The sequence below is a fragment of the Alligator mississippiensis genome, chromosome 2, assembly GCF_030867095.1.
Source record: "Alligator mississippiensis isolate rAllMis1 chromosome 2, rAllMis1, whole genome shotgun sequence".
NCBI classification, from domain to species: Eukaryota; Metazoa; Chordata; order Crocodylia; family Alligatoridae; genus Alligator; species Alligator mississippiensis.
The window spans coordinates 265,652,574-265,675,142 of NC_081825.1; the positions used below are offsets into that span (position 1 = coordinate 265,652,574).

At 40.8% G+C, this 22,569-nt stretch overlaps 1 protein-coding gene across 4 annotated transcripts in view; it reads right to left on the reverse strand.

Moving 5' to 3' along the window:
* The window catches only part of CEP128 (centrosomal protein 128), a 366,371-nt gene that overhangs the window by 113,686 nt on the left and 230,116 nt on the right, over positions 1 to 22,569 (reverse strand). The window contains exon 19 of one of the 4 annotated variants that reach the window (XM_059723140.1): positions 18,645 to 19,456. The exons of the other annotated variants lie outside the window; for them this stretch is intronic. Coding sequence (XP_059579123.1) covers positions 19,419 to 19,456 — 38 coding nt within the window. The 3' untranslated portion in view covers positions 18,645 to 19,418. Of the gene's footprint in view, positions 1 to 18,644; positions 19,457 to 22,569 lie in introns of those variants that run through there. 4 annotated transcript variants of the gene reach the window in all.

The window sequence follows — 22,569 nt, forward strand, 5'->3', positions numbered from 1 at the left end:
ATTCCACTTAGCCCCTGAACACCTGGCGCATATGAGTCCATTTACTCAGGGTGTGCAAAAATGTAAAGTGTTCTAATCTTGCAGGTCTATATTATGTGTTCTGAACATCTGAATCCAATTGGAAACCTGAAAACAGGACCATTTTTTCCTGTCCTCACTTTTTCTTCCAAACAGGCTTGCATGATGATATACTGATTTGTCACTTTTTGCCTCCAATTCTCTCAGCTCACCAAGCCATGTTGACAGAAGTTCCATAGTCCAAGTTGCCCTGAGCTTACACTAGAACTGTACTTTTCTTGACCAGATTTAAAAAAGCCAAATCAGATTTTCTAAAGACCAAGATCAGTGAGGTTGGTTTAGATTGAAATCTAAATAAATTGAACTCAGTCTCATAAGTGACCTCTAATTTTGAGAACTTTAATTTTGGATGACAGGGTTTTATGAGATGGTGAGAGAAGTCAGCCACCCCTTTCATTAACAGTATGTCTAAACTACAATTCATCAATGTGGTTGCAGCTCAAGTAGACATACCCACTAACACTTTAAATTAGCTGGCTCATGATCTGATAATGCCATAGTCATTACTGCTTTCCAAGGGTCTCAAGTGGGGTTCTTGAGCCCATACTGACATGGCCAGATGGACCCCTAAGGCAGTGGTCTCCAAACTTTTTAAGTAGGAGATCATCTTTGCCATTTAAAAGCAGCCCAAGACCTATTGTGCACCGCCACCACCCCGTCCTTCCCCCACTGGCAGGTAAGTCTGTGGAGAAGGAAGTGGGGGGACAGATCAAGGCAGAAGGAGAAAAAATTATTTTGGGGCACTTCTCCCCAGCAGGTAAGTCCCACCCGGCCAGGGCCCCACTCAACTTACCCCTGCTCTTACCTCTGTGGCACTGTCCCTCACCGCAGGGGCCTTGACCTAGCCCTCGCCCCTTCCCTCCCCCACGTACTGACCTGCTGAGCAGGGGCACATGTGTGCATGCACACAGGCAGTAAGCCCCCTACCCTAGCATCGGATCAACTCCAAGAGGCTCTGAGATCTACCAGTGGATGGAGATCCACTGGTTGGTGACCACTACCAAGGAATATTTCTCCTACGTACATGATACAAGTCCTGTGAAAAACCTTGCAACAAAGAAGAAAAATGTAATTAAACATTGTGTAGGACAAGGAATATTCTCAGAACTAGGCCTCTGAAATAGCCTGCATCAACCAGAAAGTCTAGCTGAACATCCTGTTTTGTGAATCAGTACATAATGTAACTTTTTAAGAGCTCTCTCCCACCAAACGAGCAACATTTTCTTTCATATGATGATTTAAATCTTCCAAGAACCAGCAGAAAGAAATTAAAACTTAATTTCTTTTAATTCACCTAGTACAAGTTTTAAGAGATAATTTGTCATTTCTGGTTTTAGAAAATGCTGCTGATATTGCTTATGGGCATGGCTGTTATATATGAATTATGGCATGGTGTATATAAAATGACATGACAGGAAATTGAATGCCTCATTCTTCAGTAAGTTTTGCATCTTAACATCCTAATTCTTTGTTTTGTCTGCATGTTTTATTGCCCCATCCATATTTATGCATGTCAGCAAATTTCCTCTTGGCTACATCAGAAAAGCAGCTGTATATCTTCATTCCCAAAGCTGATCTTGGATCCAGCAATGAGGTCTGCTTTCTATAAGACAGCAACAGCTAGGCCCTAAATTTGGGGCATGAAAGCACTCTTAAGGAGTCAATGACAGCATGCTTATAGGGAGAGAACTTAGAAACTGGACAGACTAGGAAAGACTGCCATTAGCAGGTACATTTTTAGAGCCTTTTTCACTTAAAAAACACTTATGACTTGGAATGAGTAATTTCTTTAGAGCTCGGAAGAGCTCTTAACTGGGCTGTCGGTTGAGCAATGCCTAATACTCCATTTGCAACATTTACAGCCTAGGGTAGCTGGTAATGTAAAAAGCTGGACTGGGACACAATTAGAACTTGAGAGGCAAGAAGCTACTAGGTCCACATATCAATCTTCCCATGAAAAGGACAGGTCACACCAGGTAAGGGAAGTCATACAGTAGGACTGTACATTTTGATTAAGTGCCAAGAAAACAGAGCACACAAAAACATACAGCTCTGTGGGACTGCTCCTTTGATAGATGTCTAGGACCAGCCCTCGTTTTCCCTCTGTTCTTTTAGAAGGCTATGTGTATCATTATTTGAAAACAGTCAGCTTTTAAAAAATAAACTAAACATTTGCCACAAACAAACACACAAGCTCGAAGAAATCAGCAGTTATGGGGGGAGTTGAAAGCAGAAGAGGTTGTTGTGTAATGTCAGGCAAATAGCACTTTTGCTCTCAGTGTTCCACATGCTCCATAATATGAACAAGAGCTTCCCTTTCCTTGGAATGTTAATCTGGAGCCTTTCACCAAATCTAAATAAAATTTAGGTTACATCCTTTCCATTATAAACAACTAAAATCATGGTCACAAAACCTTACCATGCAAACTGGACTAAACTTTTCCATGCTGGGTTTCTGCATAAAGCTTTTTAGAGAGGTGGATGGGATGACCACATGCCTCAAAGGATAAGATTAGGGAGCAATGCATCCGTTTCCTCCATCTTAAAATTCTTACAGCCATTATACTTTGGAGCAGGGACTTGACACTTGGCTTATTTGTGTCAAAAAAGTACCTTACACTGTTGGTGTAAAAAACTGGTCAAATTTAGCCAAGTTATAAGCATAAAACCTCCTGTACTTTATATATGCTCAGTAAAGACTAGTTAGAGTAACAACTACATTTTTAAAAGATTCCACTTCCTCACAGCCCTCGTGCTAACCTGACTGAATAAATGCCCTTCCCCAGAACAAATGAACATGTTCCTGCCAAAGGCTATATAGACAAAGCTGGACTTTCCCTGTAATGACTACCTTCCAGCTGCTCTAAGTGGGGGTGAGGACAGGTAAAGGGACTAAGAGCTGGAAGACTGCCTCTCAAGGGCTGGATACTACCCTGACTGTGCCTATGCTGCATAAAGTTGGAAAAGGAGAAAGCTACCCAAGTTAAATGCAGCAGGATGCAATGTGAAACAAAAGAAGGATCAGGAAGAAGAGATTCATGATATCAGTAAGAGTTTGGAGAGAAGTTTGGGGTAGGAAAGGCCAGAAGCAAAGAGATCAGATAGGGGCATGAGCTGCAGCATAAGAGAAAAAGGTAGTACCTGAGAGGATATGAGCATCTGGGATAGACAGAAAGAGTTTGACTGAGGTGAGAGGGGTAGAAGAATCAATAACTACTAAGGCAAGTATCCTCTACAGAGTCTGGTATAGAAGTCCTGTTTCCTATGTCTCCCTCTCTTAAATAGCCATGAAACCCACAGCCAAAATACGTGTCTTCATCTCCCTCTTGTGGCAGGTCTATATAGAACCTTCTGCTCTGTTAACTGAAGTTGTGGAACATGAGAGCTTGCTGATAGTAATGGCATAAAGTTGGGAGTCACTATGGTTTACCATCATGGATTCCCCTCCTCCCAAATTTTAGGTTAAAAAAACCCATAGGAAATTGCATCAAAACAAGCTATAGTAAAAATAATGTTAAGGTTACAAAGTCAAATTCTCAAAAGTTAGAGGTACAGCGTGATACAGTAATTATAACTATATAGTTTTTCCATAGGGGACCCCTGTGCTTTACTCAACTCTGTACCTTTAATATTCTTTTAAGATAATTTTGGGGGTGAAAGAATTCTGCATAAATGCACCAAAACAGCAGCCTTTAAAAGAGTAAGGAGGAAATTACTTCTAAGAAACCGTCTTTTCTTTGGTGTCCTCTCCTTCTGAAGCTCCTTGATTTCTTTTCTACATTCTGCTCTCCTTCCCTTAAAACAGTAATTCTTAACAAGGGTGCTGCAGCACCCTGAGGTGCCTTGAGCTCCTTTCAAGGGTGTCATGAGGTGCTAGCACTATTAGGTGTGCAAACATGATTCATAAGACAAACCCAGAAATTTCAAATAGGAATTCATGGTGGTAATAAAATTCTGTGGTTTTTCTGAGTTCTCAGTGACAAAATAATTGCTAGTATTCTTTGTAGTAAAAAAGGCAAGAGTGAAAATGAAGAGCTAGCATTTTCTAAGGGGTGCCTTGAGTCTAAAAATGTTGAGAATCACTGCCTTAAAAGTATTCTGGCTATAATCCCAGAGAACTTCCCAATGCTAATACATGTTTCCTCATCATTGTTAGCTAGTTATTGTTACGCCCAAAGGTCAGGAACTGCTACCTATGATATCAATGGGAGAGTAGTATCTTATCTCCCAACCATGGGAGTGATACAGTAGTATCTTATCTCTTCCTCATTAAGAGGAATTCTTTAGAAAAAGGTGCAAGCATCTCAAAGTAGGAAACCATAGTATAACCATATTAAAAGTTTCTTCTTTCCTCAGCCTGAAGTTGGCTTACTCTGTCAAATATTAAAGTTAATATCCTTTCCTTCTTCTCCTGAACCCCATTTAATGTAAGTGTACATATGCTTCCTTAGCATATGCCACCTAATGAATATTGATGACGAGACATACCATTAATTCTCCCTATGTTTCCTAATAACAGAAACCATAGAAGTGAGAATCATCAGCTGAGCTAGTTTTAATTAAGCAACTCCGGATGTTTCTGTTTAATACAACATATACCACTGTTCTTTAGCTTTTGATATTCACAAGCAGTAATTTAAACAGGACTTTTTCCTCTTTCTATGGAAAAATTAACAATATAAAAATGCTAGTAAAGTGTGTAATGCTAGTAAAACCTAATTTAAACTGCCAAACCTGGAAGTAAGGAAAGATTCCCCTATGCCCCCAAATTAAGAAAAGAATGTTAAGAAAACAATATCAAACGCAAAAGTTAGTCATTTCCCTGTATGCACAAGGCAATTAATCATTAGCTGCTATTCTGAGATGTACCAAAACTTTAACAAGTGATGAAAATGTATTTTTTCACTGAAGAGAACCAAATCTTGATCATAACATTCTCATTACAAACTGCATTATGCACAATAGCAAGTACATATTACACGTTAATATCCCTGGGTTTATTACCCCAGTAAATTGTAAAAAGCAGTACTAAATAGCAATGACCCTTATTTCCAAAATGAGTAATTATATGACAAGTCAGCACCACAATATCTCCCAATTATAGTAATGCACTCTGACTACCTTATGTTCTGTGTCAGGTTGTCTCAGAGGTCTTTGACTGAAGTATAATACCCAACTTTCCCAGAACAGAGTTCCTTTTAACTACAATGTTCCCAGAGTCATATAGCATGTGCTAAAGACCATGTTTACAAAGTAAATATAAGAGATCATAGAGTCAAACTTTGTGGCAAATACTGGTAAATGTATGGTTAGGCTGCAACTAGATACAAAGAACATTATCTCTTGCTTTCTAATTGCTTTATAACCCTATTTAAATCTCCCATCCCCAAATAAGAAAGGATATATTTTGACTTAAGAGCATGTAAACGTTTCTTGGAATTGGATCTGCTCTGACTGCACATCATGGTTGTTTTTAAAATAATGGCATAATTTATGTTTTAAATTATACACTTCACTTGTACATACAAGTGAAGATCAACCAGCCAGACCAGATCCAAAGGTACCCTTTGTATAAAGCTGGTCTACAGAAATGCGCCATATTCCATGCTGCAGACAAATCAACTTTCTGTATTCCATCAACTTTTGTGTTGAAGGAATGCTGCAACTTTGCTACCACAGCACTACCAACTTCTTTCTTTTCTGCTGTAGTGCATACATTTGTTTCTATTTATCATTCACTTTTATAGCCAGATAATACTAGTTCATGGAAGCAGAAAAATGCCTACGTATATAATTCGAGTAACTGTGTTGCTTTCAGTGTGTAACAGGATGAGAGATTACTGCCACCAATTTAATGGAGGCTTCATACAAAGAATATCCAGGGTAAGCTGTACAGTGTATACATTCACAATATAAAATTACCTTTGCTATATAGAGGCATTAGGATTTTTCTAATAAACTTTACCAGAGCCTTGAAGTAGCCTACGTTTATTATAAAAACTGCTAATACTAAACAAAATATAGTTCTACACACACACACACACACACACACACAGTTAACTTCAAATCATCATGTCGCTTTAGGAAAAGGAAGGAAAACAAAAGTACCAGCTAACTGAAGGAAAAATCCTAATTATTTTCATATCAAGGATCACTGAAATGAAGAACAGGAGTGTTCCACAGAGAATACCAAAATGTTATAAATTGCCACCATACATTGGAAATCGTATGTGTGACTGATCTTGTGATCACACCTGCCAACTTTCTGAAGGAAACTAGATTCCCAACCATTTCATCAGTATTAGAAATACAAGATATTTATGTAAGATCTCTTACATCTCTTACTGTATGAACAAACAAAAAACTACCATGAGTTCAAAGAGGGAAGGGGCATGCTGTGATGCATATGCTGCACAGTAATGGCCCATACTCCCACTCTTACCCTGGGGTAAGTGAAATCTAAACTGGGGTAACTGAGCTCTGTTTCATGTGTCAGCTGCCTCCAGGAAGTCCCCACCCCTATTTAACTCTCTGTATTTATTCATTTATCCATATGATTAGAAAATGTAAAGAGCATTTTTACACGCAAGCGCCACAGTGCTGGCTGCTTTTCAAAGCACCCAGCACTGTGATGCTTGCAGTTGTATAAGTGACAACATGTGCATCAGCGCTGAGAAAATGGTGGTAGCGCGCTTTTGAAACTAGAACACATAGAAGGTACTTTAATTCAAAAGTGCACTTCTGCCATTTTCTGTGTGATGACACATATTTCTCCACTTAGACAACTTACAACTTTCACTGCTTATACAACTGCATGTAGCATAGTGCAGTTCACATCAGCTTGTGTATGCAGCAAACTTGATTAATCGAGTTTGCTCTGAAGCAGCAGATCTCCGGTGCATCGCAGGACAAAAATATGTGTATAAATGTCCAAAGTGTCCATTCCATCTTCATTTAGATATCTCTATGTTGTGTAAGGACACACACAGGGATGGAACCTGCAGCTCCTCTGCCTAGGAGGAAAAGTTACGGTATCAAGACTTTACTCAAATATTCACTGTTTATCACTGGGGTTCCCCACTTCTCCCATTGGAAGGACTGGAGAATTCACATGAATTAAAAGTTGTATTGCAGTATCTAGAAACTCACATCAGGATTAGAGATCTACAAACTAATACGTAGGCTGTGTAGGCTTGTATAGGAGTATACTGTGATTTGCACACATCCAGTGAAATTTGCCTAATGAAAAAGAATAACTAACTTCATATCTAAAGTAACAATTATATGCAAGAGAGTGGTCATGATTGATAGCATGGTGCAGATCAGGCAAAAGAGTAACATTTCAAAGCCACATTGTCACAGTTGTTAAACACTAAGCAGGACTCCAATACTAACTACCCAAAGGACAGCTGAGAGTCTGACTCCTTATTTCAGCAACAAGAGACTTAAAGGCAGCCAACTGCTATAGCAGCCAATTTCAGAGCAGATTCTGTTCCTAAAACAGTTCTAATTGGGAATTTCTTTTAACATCTGTAATGGGAACTTACAGAGAAGGTATATACAACAAGCCTGAAAAATAGTCTTGTATCTCTGAGCCAAGGGTCAGCAACCCTTGGCATGTGTGCCAAGCACAGCACGTGAGGCCATTTTGCTCGGTATGCCATTGCCAGCCTGGGCTCTAGGAAGCTGCTGCCATCCACAAAGCCCAGGCTGCTTCCAGCAGGCAGCTGGGTGGCTGCAAGCAGCCCAGGCTCTGTGGTTGGCAGCAGCTACACAGAGCCTGGGCCGGCTGCAAACATCTGCTCTGGGATCTGGCATTTGCTCCATACCAGCGGGTGCACACGCACCTTGGAGCAGATGGTGGGGGAGGGGCCTGAGGGAGCGCAACCCTGACCTCTCCCCCACTGCCGGCACAGAGCTGATGACTGGGCTCCAGAGCCCGGTGCAGCTGTTTGTAGCCAGCCTGGGCTCTGGGCAGCTGCAGCAGGCTCCAAAGCCTCAGCACCAGCTCCATGCCAGTAGCGACCGCACGTGCACCTCAGAGAGGACAGTGGGAGGGCTGTGATGCCTCATGCCCTATCCCCACCATGCACTCCGAGGCGCATGTGCGCCCACTGGTATGGAGCTGATGCTGGAGCCCACAGCAGCTGTTCGCAGCCTCCTGGCAGCAGCCAGCCCAGGCTCTGGTAGATGCTGCCAACCACGGAGCCCAGGCTGCTTGCACCAGGGCTTGCAGCTGAGCCCGCTTGACTCCCATCTGCTCCAAAGCCCAGCCCTGGCTGAGCCCACCACCGGGATGAGGCTGGTGCTGCCCCTTGCCAGGAGCACCACATATTTTGTGGGCTTAGCTGTGCGGGGTGGGTGAGTGGTTAGGTCAATGGGCAGGCTCCAGGCCGGGGCCTTGGCCTGCTGCACTTCAGCCCAGGGGCTGGCTCCCCGGGGAAGCACAGGGGCTCTGGTGGGACCACTGCATTGTTGGGTCAGACTTTGTCCCGTGGCCCAGGAGCCCAGCACCATGCGCCAGCGCATCTGATTCTGTGCACTTGTCTACTTCTGTCTGGTTCTGTGTGTCTGTGTGCGCACACATGTGTCTGGTTCCAGATGTGTGCATGCAAGTGTCTGTTCTGGGTGTGTTCTGGTTCTCTATGTTTGTGCACATGGTTCTCTGTGAGCGTGTGTGTGTCTGCTCTCTGCTCTCCTTTTTCTTTCTCTCTCTCCTCTTTCTCTTATTTGTCTTTTTTCACTCTCTCTCATTGCAACATGCTCAATAAAAAAGGAATACACAACAACAAAGGCAACATTTATGATTATTAAATATACTAATATGCAGTGCATTCTGCCATGTGCCCCCCACCCTCATTTTGTTTTTCTGGCATGCTGGCACTCCGGCACCTTCCAAGGTAGACATTGTGGTTTTTTCGGCACTCCGTCCAAAAAACATTGCCTACCCTTGCTCTGAGCCTTTCTTTCAGCAAACAGGAAATAAACACAGAATGAAAAGTTGATTTTGCTTTATATTATTGTTTTCTGCCTGATTCCCAAGAGACAGCTTTGTGTGAATTCCAGAATTTAATTCTAGTACTTTTATTTAGCCTAACTTCATTTAATAGTAGCATGGTGACTTTGGTGCCTGCACACTTATTTTGTAAGGAATTTGATTCTTCACTCTGTGTGGCAAACTATCAATCAGCAATCAAGATGTAAAATTTCATTGATTTCATAGACATTAGGGCTGGAAGGGACCTCGGAAGATCATCGAGTCCAGCCCCCTGCCCAAAGGGCAGGAAGTCAGCTGGGGTCATAGGATCCCAGCAAGATAAGCATCCAGTTTGCTCTTGAAGGTGTTCAATGTAGGCGCTTGAACAACCTCCGGTAGCAGGCTGTTCCAGACCTTGGGGGCTCAGACAGTAAAGAAATTCTTCCTTATGTCCAGCCTGAAATGGTCTTGAAGTAGTTTATGACCATTCGACCTAGTCGTCATCCCTTGGGGAACTCAGGTGAACAAACGTTCCCCCAGATGCTGGTGGTCACCCCGATAAACTTATAGGTGGCCATCAGATCACCCCTGAGCCTGCACTTTTCCAGGCTAAAGAGCCCCAGGGGTCTCAGCCTGTCATCGTAGGGTCTGCTTCCCTGAACTCTGATCATGCGCGTGGCTCTTCTCTGGACTCTCTCAAGCTTCTCCACATCCTGTTTGAATTGTGGAGCCCAAAACTGGACGCCATACTCCAGCTGCGGCCTCACTAAGGCCGAGTACAAGGGGAGAATGACGTCCCGGGATTTGCTTGAGAAGCATCTATGGATGCAAACCAGCTTTTTGGTCGCTTTACTAGCCGCAGCATCGCACTGCAGGCTCATGTTCATCTTGTGGTCAATGATGACCCCCAAGTCTCTTTCTTCCGTAGTGCTAGCCAACATAGCAGTGCTGAGCCTATAAGGATGCTGCAGGTTTTTCTTCCCAAGGTGGAGAACCTTGCATTTATCGGCGTTGAACACCATCAGATTCTTGTCCGCCCACTTGCTGAGCCTGTCCAGGTCAGCCTGGATCACCCGCCTGTCTTCTGGTGTGGATGCTTTGCCCCAAAGTTTGGTGTCATCGGCGAACTTGGCCAGTCCGCTTCTGACTCCAGTGTCCACATCATTAATGAAGATGTTGAACAGTATGGGTCCAAGGACAGAGCCTTGGGGGACCCCACTGGTCACAGATCAAAGACAATTGATCACAAAATGTCAAGATCAAAGACAATTTCAAAGGTAGAAGTTATCTTTGAAATTGATTAGGCTGTTTTCATAATCCAAACTAACAAATTCTGTCTTTTCTGGCACTGCCCTTCATACATGGAGTCACACCCTAGTACCAGTCCAGCAGGCATCCAACCTTCCTTCTCCACCTACAAATCTACATTGCCAAACAAGAGCTAACCCTCACCCATTAAACATTTTCCAGGGTCTCCTACATCAGTATCTCCACTGTGTCTAACAAATATCTGTCTTGCAGATTATATCATCGTATAGACAACAGCTGACTTTGTCTTTATTAGTATCCTCTACGGTAGCTAACTGGTAAATTTAGATTAACTGATTTACTTATTAGTTTGATACTTCCCCTTCCAGGTTGAAATGTAATGCCGTTTGAATCAATATTAAAATACTGACCTAGATATTTGCACTGCTGTCTCCTATTTGCTCTTCTGTGAGTGTGAAAAACAGGCTTAAAACCAGTCTAATTGGCCTTTTGAAAGCATAGTCCCTTCTTGCAGGCCCAAACATAGGAAGCGTGGCTGAAAAAAGGAATGGTTAGGTTAGGAAGCTGCAACTACTCAAGTTGTACAACACCTTACGTTTGGCTGGAAGGATACAGAAATCAGGATTATGATAAAAGAATCCTGAGACCACTTTTTCTAGTATCCAGAATAGCACATTGCTACCTGCATTTCTTTTCATGCCTCCAGAACCATGATGGGGATAGCATACAACAGTCTAGATCAGGGGCCAGCAACCTTTTCAAGCTGTGGGCCAGAACCACCCATTCCAGTCTAGTACAGGCTGGGTGGCTTCATCAATGAGGAGGGTTTGCCTGTACCTGTGCTAGGGCCAGGAAGCTGGGCACTGGCACCACTACCACTTTTTCTAGTCTCCTGATCCCCAGCTGTAATGCAAGGGCAGCTTCCAGATGAAGGGCTGCTGTGATGAAGGGGTGCAGCTGGGAACTGCATCCACAGTGCTGCCACTTCTCCTCACTCTCCTCACAAACCCCTAGATGTAGCACAGGTACAGCTGGCAGCTACTAGGCTCTGGCTGAGTTCCCCAGTGACTGGAAGATGTGCCTACAGTGAAGCTGAAAAGGAAGGATGGAGAGAAGTGGTGGCAACACAGGCACATCTTCCAGCTGCCTGACCCAACCACAGCTTTTCATTGCCCAGCCCCAGCACAGGTGCGGGCAGAAACAAAGCCAGATCCAGTGGCTCTGAAGGTCAGGGATATATGTTGCCAACCCTTGCTCTAGATTAAAATACTAATTTGGCTGTGTAACTGGTTGGTTAATTGTGCTGAAAAAGTAGACATCAATAGCTCAATGTCACTGGGAGAAAGCCTCAAGAGGAGGTCCTTAGGGGTCTGTCAAGGACTCAATACTGTTCAATATGTTCATTTGCAAGATGAACCTAGGGCTAAATTTGTAGGTCAATCATTTTCCTTTTGTTTTTCATGTCCTTGTGGCAATGTACTTAGCAGAATTTACAGATGTGTTGAAAACTGACAGGCTGAGCACTTCTCATGTGGGCAATCTCTAGGCTGTCAACCATGTGCCTTAGCACCTATACCACTCCAGCTCCCCTTTATTTACTAGAAATATGGAAATGAGTGCCCACTTACTAAATTTGCGGATGACACCAAGCTCAGTAGGGCAGAAGATGATTTGGGGGATAGGATGAGGATTCAAAATGACTTTGATAAACTGGAAAAGTGGTTCACAATTAATGGAATGAAATTCAATAAAGATAACTGAAAAGTATTGCACTTAAAACAGAATAATCAAATGTGCAAATTCCAAGTGGGGAATGCCTGGGTTAGGGTGCAGTACTGCAGAAAAGAACCTGATTTCTCTGGCCTGCAAGGCAAAAAAAGCCAATAAAAAAAGCAAACGGGTTGTATTAGCAGGAAGATCACTTGAAAGTCAAGGGATGTGATTTTTCCACTCTATTCATGTGCCCAGTTTAGGGTACTGCATTTCAAGAAAGATGCCGACATGTTGACAAGAGTCCAGCAGAAAACAACAAAAATCATAGGAGGTCAAGAAAACATGACTTCAAGTCTGCAAGAACTGTGATTATTTAGTTTGGAGAAAAGAAAAGAAGAATAAGGGGGAATTTTATAACAATGTTCAAATACATTCAGATGTTATAGAGAGGCAAGTGACAAATGAATCTCCATGCCCATAGGGGAAAGAATGAGCAAGAAGGAAAGGGCTCAATTTGCAAAAAGGGAAATTTAGCTTGGATATTAGGAAGAACGTTCTAGTTATGAGGGTGATTAAACATTAGAATAGATTACCCAGAGAAGTTATGGATTCTCTGTCACTAGAAGCATTTTTTTAGAGCAAGCTAGACAAACATTTTGTTGGGACAGTTTAGCTTGGGATGGCTTAGATAAGGATGATCCTGTTTTGAGCATGAGATGGGACTAAATAACCTCCTTAGGTCTCTTCCAGCCCTAGTTTTCCATGATTAGTCCACAGAATCTGTCCCAAAATTCTAATATATGAATTGCATTGCTTAATGCTAGCAAATCATTATCTCACATTAGCAAACAGTAGTTTAGATCTCCTTGGATAAAATCCCAAAAAAGATAGACAACGATTTATTTGTAATTTTAATAAAAGTTGCAAAACTATGTACAAGGCTGCTAGTGGCAGATCAACTGCCAAACAAATTAAACCATGGTTATTGTGTGACCTATGGCAAAAGGCTTGATGAGAAGTTTGAGGCCGGTCCACAGGACAGATCAGGCCCACAGACTCCCTTCCCTTTCACCTCTCTCAACGTACTTGATCCATGGTTCCAGCTGGCCTGGGAACTGTGTTGTGTACAGTACAGACCCCAGAGTCACTGGAACAGGCACTGCACACAGTGCAGTCCAACCAGAGTGACAGCTGCATTGACCATGATTGGCTGCCCTAGCCAGACTGCAGTGCACACAGTGCCCGCCCCGGAAGCTCCAGGACTATGCCACAGGTGGTGCCTACTTCAGCCAGTCCAGGACCCAGGCTAATGCCATGCCTGTGAGTACCACGTGCAGTCCAGGTCCCAGACTAGCTGGAGTGGCAGCCGAATCAGGTACGATGGGACAAGGAGAGGGGGTGTGTGGGCATGTTCCAGCATGAAGACCAGTGCAGCACCACACGTGCACACTGTTCCCCATATACATGTGGTCAGATCCAGGGGCAGCACCAGGAGCTGGATTCAGACTGTAGGCCCTACGTTTGCCACCAATAAAATAGTGAATTTTAGTGCTAGGTCATGTTCCGACACCTGTTTCTTAACACCAGAATGGGATACCATTAAACACTGATTCATGTGGGTTATAACAGTAAAATGAAAAACTGAGAAGTAAACAGCATTGCTAAATGATCTGCAAAGCATAGATTCATAGATGTTAGGGTCGGAAGGGACCTCAATAGATCATCAAGTCCAACCCCCTGCATAAGCAGGAAAGAGTGCTGGGTCTAGATGACCCCAGCTAGATACTCGTCTAACCTCCTCTTGAAGACCCCCAGGGTAGGGGAGAGCACCACCTCCCTTGGGAGCCCGTTCCAGACCTTGGCCACTCGAACTGTGAAGAAGTTCTTCCTTATGTCCAGTCTAAATCTGCTCTCTACTAGCTTGTAGCCATTGTTTCTTGTAACCCCCGGGGGCGCCTTGGTGAATAAATCCTCACCAATTCCCTTCTGTGCCCCCGTGATGAACTTATAGGCAGCTACAAGGTCGCCTCTCAACCTTCTCTTGGGGAGGCTGAAAAGGTCCAGTTTCTCTAGTCTCTCCTCGTAGGGCTTGGTCTGCGGGCCCTTGACCATACGAGTTGCCCTTCTCTGGACCCTCTCCAGGTTATCCGCATCCTTCTTGAAGTGTGGCACCCAGAATTGCACACAGTACTCCAACTGCGGTCTGACCAACGCCCTATAGAGGGGAAGTATCACCTCCCTGGACCTATTTGTCATGCATCTGCTGATGCACGATAAAGTGCCATTGGCTTTTCTGATGGCTTCGTCACACTGCCGGCTCATGTTCATCTTGGAGTCCACTAGGACTCCAAGATCCCTTTCCACCTCTGTGCCACCCAGCAGGTCATTCCCTAGGCTGTAAGTGTGCTGGACATTTTTCCTCCCTAATCGTATCAATTCTCACTTCTAGGAAGTAATACTGTATATTACTTCAATATGTTACTCTGAAAAAGGTAAACTCATTACATTTAACAATACCAATTTGTTACCTTCAAAAAGCCATGGAGATATTTTTTAACTATAGGAATGGCATTTACATAAGCTAAAAGCCATAGTGCTTGAAGTCTAAATCAGCAATAAGAGTTTTGACTATTATGCACAATGAGTATATAAACTGCTAAAATGAATTTGTTTTAAAGAACTATCAATTCATTTTAGGAGACTTAGACTAGAATTCTCACTGTGCTGCATGAGTGCTTAGAGATTTACATTATATATTTTTATTATTAAAATTATAATTAGCTAGGAAGAGGGAATGCTTTGATTCTTGATTCTAAATATTTATTCAAACAATAGTAAAGATTCCAAGCTTAGCAGCTAGATCTTAATCTTTTGCTTCCTAGCAGCATGTGTTCCATTGTAATATAAGTTCCACACTGCAACGTCATCACCAAGTCTATCTGCGTAGATGTAGTGGTACAAGAGTAAAACATAAGCTCTCAACTTTTCTCCAACTCTTAAGGCGGATATTCCTGTAATACCATAAGTTACTTACATTCCACTCTTATTTAAAAAGCCCCATTTAAAAAAAAATGCATATTCATAATCTCTCTAGGGCTACTAAAAAGGGCCAGATTGACAGCAATGGAAACTGCTGTCCTCTCTTCATCCAGCAATTTATGTCTGTATTTCCTTTGAAGTTTATTGCACATATTTCTGCAAACTGCACAACTAAAGTCCATCTCATACAGAAGTTGAATGGAAGAAAATAAATAGCTAAGCGTTTCTCTTTACTGTTTTAGAAATATTGGCTAAAAATAAGACAGAAGGGAAATCAACTTAAATGTTTTTCAGAGTAAAAGTACCTGGTTTTTGGGGGTAATCTTACCCATTTCCACTGCCTTTGCAATCTTCAGCTGAAAGGGCGTTTTACCTAGGGCTAAATTTGTAAGTCATTCAAAAACTGCAGCTGTATCAAAAACAGGTGGCCTTTTAGAACAAAATATGCGTTACTCTAATAGTATCATTTTCTCCAATGGCTGCCAAGGTCTTTTATATAGAGAGCCCAAAATAGACCAAACCTTCAAAAGATCTCTTCTCCATCATTAGGCTTCTGCTGCAAACAAGAAGATACCAACCATATCTATATAGCTGATCTCAAGGGTAGAACTTTTAGTGGAAGGACATTTTCAGTGGAGGATTAATATAGCTAAAACAGCATTGCATCTCCTGTAGGCATGGCACAAGATTCAAGTTTTGCTCTTGTCTTCCCAAATTGTAAGATTAATTATCCATGCTATTGTTTCTTTAGCACTGTCTTACTGTTAAAGGGAGATAAGATTTGTGTTCTATAATCATATTTTGTGGAAAATTGTGTTTCTTAATTATGGAATGAGAGCTTAAATACTATGAGAAAGGGATGTTGGTTGTAGCCATGTTGGTCAAAGGGCATAGGCAGGCATGGTTCTTTGGGTAGATGTGATGTCTTTTATTAGACCAACTGAGTAGTTGGAAAAAAAATTTTTGGAAGCTTTCGGGCACAAGCACCATTCTTTAGGCACTGGGAGACACTACTGTTGTTCTGAGATCTCCAAGGTAGGAAAGAAGCTAAAAGTGTGAAAGGAAGTTAATGAAAGTGTAAGTAGGTGGAACTTTCCAAAAGGGGGAAGGGAAAATGTTGACCTGGTGATAGAATGTAGCTGGTAAAATGTAGAGTGGTCACCTGGGGTTACTGGAGGGCAGGCAAGTTATATGCCAACACATCTCCACCACTCCCACAATAACTACACCCCACAACAGAACCATCATTATTCCTGGATCTTATACCTGCACCACCAGAAATGTAATATATCTCATCCAGTGCACCAAATGCCTGGATGGAAAATACATAGGAGAAACCAAACAACTGCACACCAGAATGAACACACACCAAAAATTTATCAAAGATAAAAATACCCAATATTACCTGTGGGTTCATATTTCTCACAAGACAATCACTCCCTCTCAAATCTCTCAGTTCTAATCCTCAAAAGGAATTTACAAAACACCTTTCACAGACAAGCCTACAAACTTCACTTCATAAATCTACTGGATACAAAAAATCATGGACTAAATATAGACATTGGAATGATGGCACATTATAACCTGCCTGCCATTTGATAACCCCAGGTAACCTCTCTACATTTTACCAGTTATATTATACCGCCAGGTCACCATTCCTCCCTCCCCCCACCCCGCACCTACCTGTTGCGCACCTGTTAACTCCCATCCCCTTTGATCTTCCCTGCCATGCATTTGCATTTTCACAGACCTGCATTTTGCATATTGGCTTAAGCTTCTCTTCCACCCAGGAGAGCACATAAACTCCAGCAGACTCTCCCTATGCCTGCAGGGTGTTTGTGCCTGAAAGCTTGTAAAGAACAATTTTTCCAGCTATTTAGTTGGTCTAATAAAAGAGACCACATTTACCAAAAGAACCTTGTCTGCCTATATCCTTAGACGAGGGGTTTTCAACCTTTTTAAACTAGTGCTTCTGGTGCCAGCAGTTGGCTGGGGGGAAGCAGCAGCACAGGGTGGTGGGTGGTGGCACAGGGTGGTGGCAGCAGCCACCATGTACATACCCCGCCTCCCCAGAGGCGGCACCTTCTCGATCCCGGCTATTGGCCAATCAGGAAAGCGAGCTGGGGTTGGGGCAAGGAGGATCCGCAGTGTGCCACGTGGTGCTGGCAGAGCCCGGTGCACACCTCCCCCTCTGCCACGTAAGAGGTGACATGTGGGAACACACCAGGGGAAGATGCTGCCACTGTGCCCTGGGGCACACTCTGTCCCTGCCCACCCGCTTACCCCCTATGACTTGTCCAAGTACCCCTAGGGATATGCGTACCTCCGGTTGACAACCCCTGCCTTAGACCAACATGGCTATAACCAACACCCCCAAAATGTTGCATGTTTAAGTGGCCTGTATTAACACTCAACAGCATTTCTCGTACCCAAAACAAAGTTGTTTAGCTACTATAACAATGGAAGCAGTAGACACTAAGTTTAAAAGAGTTCTTAAAGATTGTGAAGATGGAAGGCTGTTAAAGCCCTAGACTGGAATGCAGGAGACCTGTTTTTTTTCTATTTTTGTTTGTTGTTTTTCTGTACTTTTTTGTTTCAACTAGTTCTTCCAGTCATTCTCTGTGACCTTGAGCTGCTCGCCACTGTCTCTATGATCTCAGTTATCCTTCCCCTACCATAAAGAAAACACCTCCCTAATCTGAAAAGGATGATGTGAGGATAAATGTATTAATATATTAAATCTACTAATATTTGAAGTGCTCAGAAACTTGTATTATGAGCACCATAGAAAAAATGGCAAATGATTCATTCTATTGAAAAAAAATGGACTTGTATTTTATATTAATAGCACTTAATTCGCTGTCTCTTTCAAAACTATTAGGGTCCTTTAAAGTATTATATGAGCAAAAGGTTATGCAAATATACAACAAAGACCATAATAGCTACCCTATCACATCTACTAAAAATGAAACCTATCTAAGAGAGAGAAAAAACTGAATAAGTACTATTCCACAGCAAGTAAATGAGGATTCAAATATATGCACAAGCATCACTGGAAAATATTCCATGTGCATCTCTTAAAGAACTACAAAGAAAGCCTGACTGATTGTTACTTTGTGCTTCTCCATTCAAACCACTGATCTCTTACTACCTTACCTATACCTAAAAGGTACATGTTTGCTCTGCTTGAGCTTTAGGGGAAAACCCTCAAAATTATTTCTGTGTATCAAAGCTGACAGACACTTGATGTTTAAAAGCATTGCCATCTCCACAACTTCCATTTGATAAAAGCAAAAACAGGAGGTTCGGTCCAAAGATATAATCTAACTTTGATGTACAACAGGCCAATTATCCACAAGAGGTTTATAGTTTTATTTAACTTTCAGTATGTTAATTAGGGGCCTAGCAATTTGCCAGGTTTCAACGGTGACATCTGTACCACTAGAAGAAAAACAAGGCAAACCAGTTAAAGCTTCTCTGTTAAAACTAACCTTCATCACTCCTTTTCCTCCCCCCACCCCCTTGAAAAAAGCTCTTTTGCTCTTTTCTAGGAATTCAATTCTATATTCTTGACATTGCAATTAAAATAATTGTGTTGTGCATGGTCAACATTGAAAATAAGCTTTCCCCATGCCGATGCTTACAAGCAAAGAGAACATGCTTTAGTATCAAACAAAGCACTGAAACTTCAATCCCCAGAGTGTACAATATTATTATGAATATTTATTCAGAAATCACTTTAGAAAAAGAAAGGTTTTAAGTGAACAACTGTGTTAGCTGATAGAATATTAAAGCTGTCACATGTATCAATAGAGAGACTACACTGAGTTACACCTTATAATAGGGCCTGACAAACCTGTGGCTCGATAGGAAAATAAGATACTGCACCAACAATTTTAAGATGCTAATATGATATAAAGAGTACACCAAATTTAAAATGTTTTCCCCTTCCTGTTTCAAATTCTCTTTCCATAACAATCAAAAATACAATTATGCATACATTACTTATTTATTCTGCTGAAATTTCGTGTTGTTTTTTTCTTAAACAAAGATGCCTCTGTCCTGAGTCTGTGATGGGAAGATCATAGAGCTACTGGATTAATGTCATTTCTAAAAGGTGAAGTATGTTTAATGAAAGGGGCACTTTTTATCAGTATTTAGAAAGTGACACATGAAGAATAATTCAATTTAATGAAAGCTACCTCAAAATTACTGTATTTTCTTTAAACATTTTGGACAAATAATTTCTTTCAGAATAGTACCCTGGAAAGCATCCACAGTTGCTTTTCTTTGTTATAAACAAATGAATTTGTCCTGCTGCTTCTGGAAGTGTGGAAACTTTTCAGTCCTGGAAGTCTTCTTTTCTGATAAGTACCTTGCCTGTTTTCAAGGAGATTTCTTATTAGAAAGAGATTGAAGTACTCTTATAGACTAAAATGTTATTATAAAGATATAACATTTCATCTACATACACCTGCCCATTGGCCCTCAGAGATACAGTTGCAATAGAAACAGTATTTCTTAGTTCATCAGTTCCTTATCTTGGTTTAAAGGCAAATCAGTTTACAAAGAAGAGAGAATAAATACAACAGATATAAATTAAATTAAAAGAATACATCATGACCCCTTAGCTTATCTTAAACATAAGTTCTGAAATATGTCCGAGACAACAGGCTCCAAAGGAAAGAAAAATCAAATGTTTCAAACAGTTTGGGAGCTATAATTTAATCCTACATTTTACCTTTAATTTTTAACAAGAGCATTCATATTTTTATGTTTGCATATTAACATAATGGCAAACAAAGACAAAACTGCGTAAAATACTAGATAATTACATTAACATATCCAGAAGTTGATATTGCCATTCTTCCACTATAAAAACTCTCAATCAGGTTTCCAAATGGTTTGGATTGACTTCTACTCCCCTGAAACTCTGAATGCAGGTTCATTTTGGCAAAGTTTAAAATAACTCAGCAGCCAAAAAGAAAAGAAAAGAAAAGAAAAGAAAAGAAAAGAAAAAACTTTTTAAAGGGCAAGCCCACTATTAAGGAATAAGTTATTTGATCAGGAATTACATTTACCTTTGATGTATGAGATCAGCATCTGTAGAATTCATTATGGAGTTTACTGGACTCCCTTAGACTCCCATTTAAACAGAGAATTTTCCTTACTGGGAGCTTCCAAGAGCTGTTCAGTAATAAGCGACCTCAGAACACCCTGCGTCTATGACATGGAGGATTGTGATGACATAAAAAAGGTAATTTAAGGTCACATGCAAAAAAAATGGGGGTGGAATTAAATAAGCTTAAACAACAGAATTAAAAATCAAAAGTTTTTTTTTCTTTTTCACCACTTCCTTACTTTCTTCTTTTATTTTCTTGGACAATGGGAACATCTTTGTTAGATTCCGCTTATTTATGGCTTATGGTATTTTGTGGTTGTTATATGCCTTGCTGCACAAACAAAATAGGTAGACTGATATTTAAGAGTCCATAAAAATGTTTGGAAATTAACTTCTGTTAAAAAAAAAAAAAAGTTATGAGCTACCTTTTGGGCCTTGATTTAACCAGTAATCTTTTCAATTAAAAAAATCCACATGCATTAAAATAAATGGAAGACATGCTTTGGCAAATATTGAGCTATTTCCACATGGCAAACACATTCTTTTATACTTTGTACCACATTCCCCATTTGATTTCCACATGTGATGAAACTCAGAGTTAAGTGAATTGGGTTACAGAACAAATGCCAATACCAACTTCGACAATCTACTGCGGATGAAATCTGTTTTGGAATTTATTTTGTATTTTCAAAAAGAAGGCAATGGAAGAGTTCTGCTTTCTTTGGAGCATGCAGTTTGAGCTAGATGTAATGTATGATTAATACAATATTAAGAAAAAAGACCACAAACTCAAATAGCAATCTTATGTGTAATAGAAGCATCTAATGTAGATTTACACCACATCAGTAAAGAAATCATCACCAATGACAGGCACTGTCTGCAACAGTATTATTTGCAACATTTGTACCTGCAGGTGCAAACCATAGTATAGATATGCAAACTGATGTGAAAGCTTGTATCAAATGAAGCCTAAATTGGCCATACGTATCCTGCACTGTTTGCAGCATATCTGTGCTACAGATTTAGACAAACTGGATCAGTGCAAATTGTGCTGCAGGGGAATAAAGAAAGTTTGCTATAGGGATTTCTAAAAAGGTTTAAAAAATACTGTATAGAAGAGGCCTTATGAGACAACACAAGTAACCTTTTCAGAAAAGTCAAAGTCTTTTTCAAAGCAACTGCATATAAGCATGAATGGAAAAGAACTGTTAAAATTCTGCTTTAGCACACCAACACTGGGTAAAATATTTCCATTAATTTATTATTTTATGCAGATTATACAGACATGTGTACTATTTTGAGGTGGCACTTTACTATGAACTTTGGTTCGTATTTTTCCACAGATTTATTTATAGCAATAATTTTTCCAAAGATGACCTTCGACTTTTAATTTATTTCTCTCCACAGATTCTACTTAAGCAATGTAGGGAAGACTTAATACAAATAACACACAGCCCCACTTACGTTTGTGCTTAAAAGCAAGTATTTGAACATATATATTTTATGCTTATCTGACTAATGCTACAGGTTTTTAACACTGCTTTGAGAACTCATACGCCAAAATCAGATGACATACAACATTTTAAATAAGTTTTAGTGATGTCAAATAAAACTTTCTAGCTTCACTTTACCATTTCTTTCAGTGAAGTAACTGGCATAACCACTCACTATATGATGGATTAGTTGTTTTAAAAACAAAGTTTGAGATTACAAATGTTTTGACGCACAAATAGTGCAGACTTAAAGCTGGTAAAGTCTTGCAAATGCCAAGTGAAATGAAGGATAAAGAGAGGTCATGGAGGTAAATAAGGCCATGGCCTGAACTCAGTAAAATAGTTGCTTTTATACACTCACCAGATTTTTTTTCAAAGGAAACATGAGATGTTCCAGGAAAATGGCTCCTAAAGCTCTTGGAGCCACAGCTTACTTCTAAAACAAGCTAAACATCCCTAAGCCTGATTATAATCAGAAGTTAAGGATTCAGACATGCCCCAAGACAAAGAAAAAATAAACCAGTAATGTTTACACACAAAGTACAGTTTGATATTATTGCTTACTAATTATAGCATTCAAAATGAATGGGAATGGCAAGTGATTTAAGAGCTTTAGGAAGCTTTTATTCCCATGGAACATAAAAAGGAAATTGTTTTATTATAACTTTTACATTTTCTATGGTAAACATTAAGAGATCTAACATAGCAAGTCTGAAAGTTATTGTTTTCTGGCTTCCTTTTAGAGTGTTCTTAGCAAAGCAATCCCCATCTGTTATATATGTAGAAGCAGCAGCATGTCCCAGAGAAAAGGACACTAATTTAGGACCCAAGAGACATGGGTTCTTCTCCTAGTTTGGCTAGTAACCTACTGTAACTTC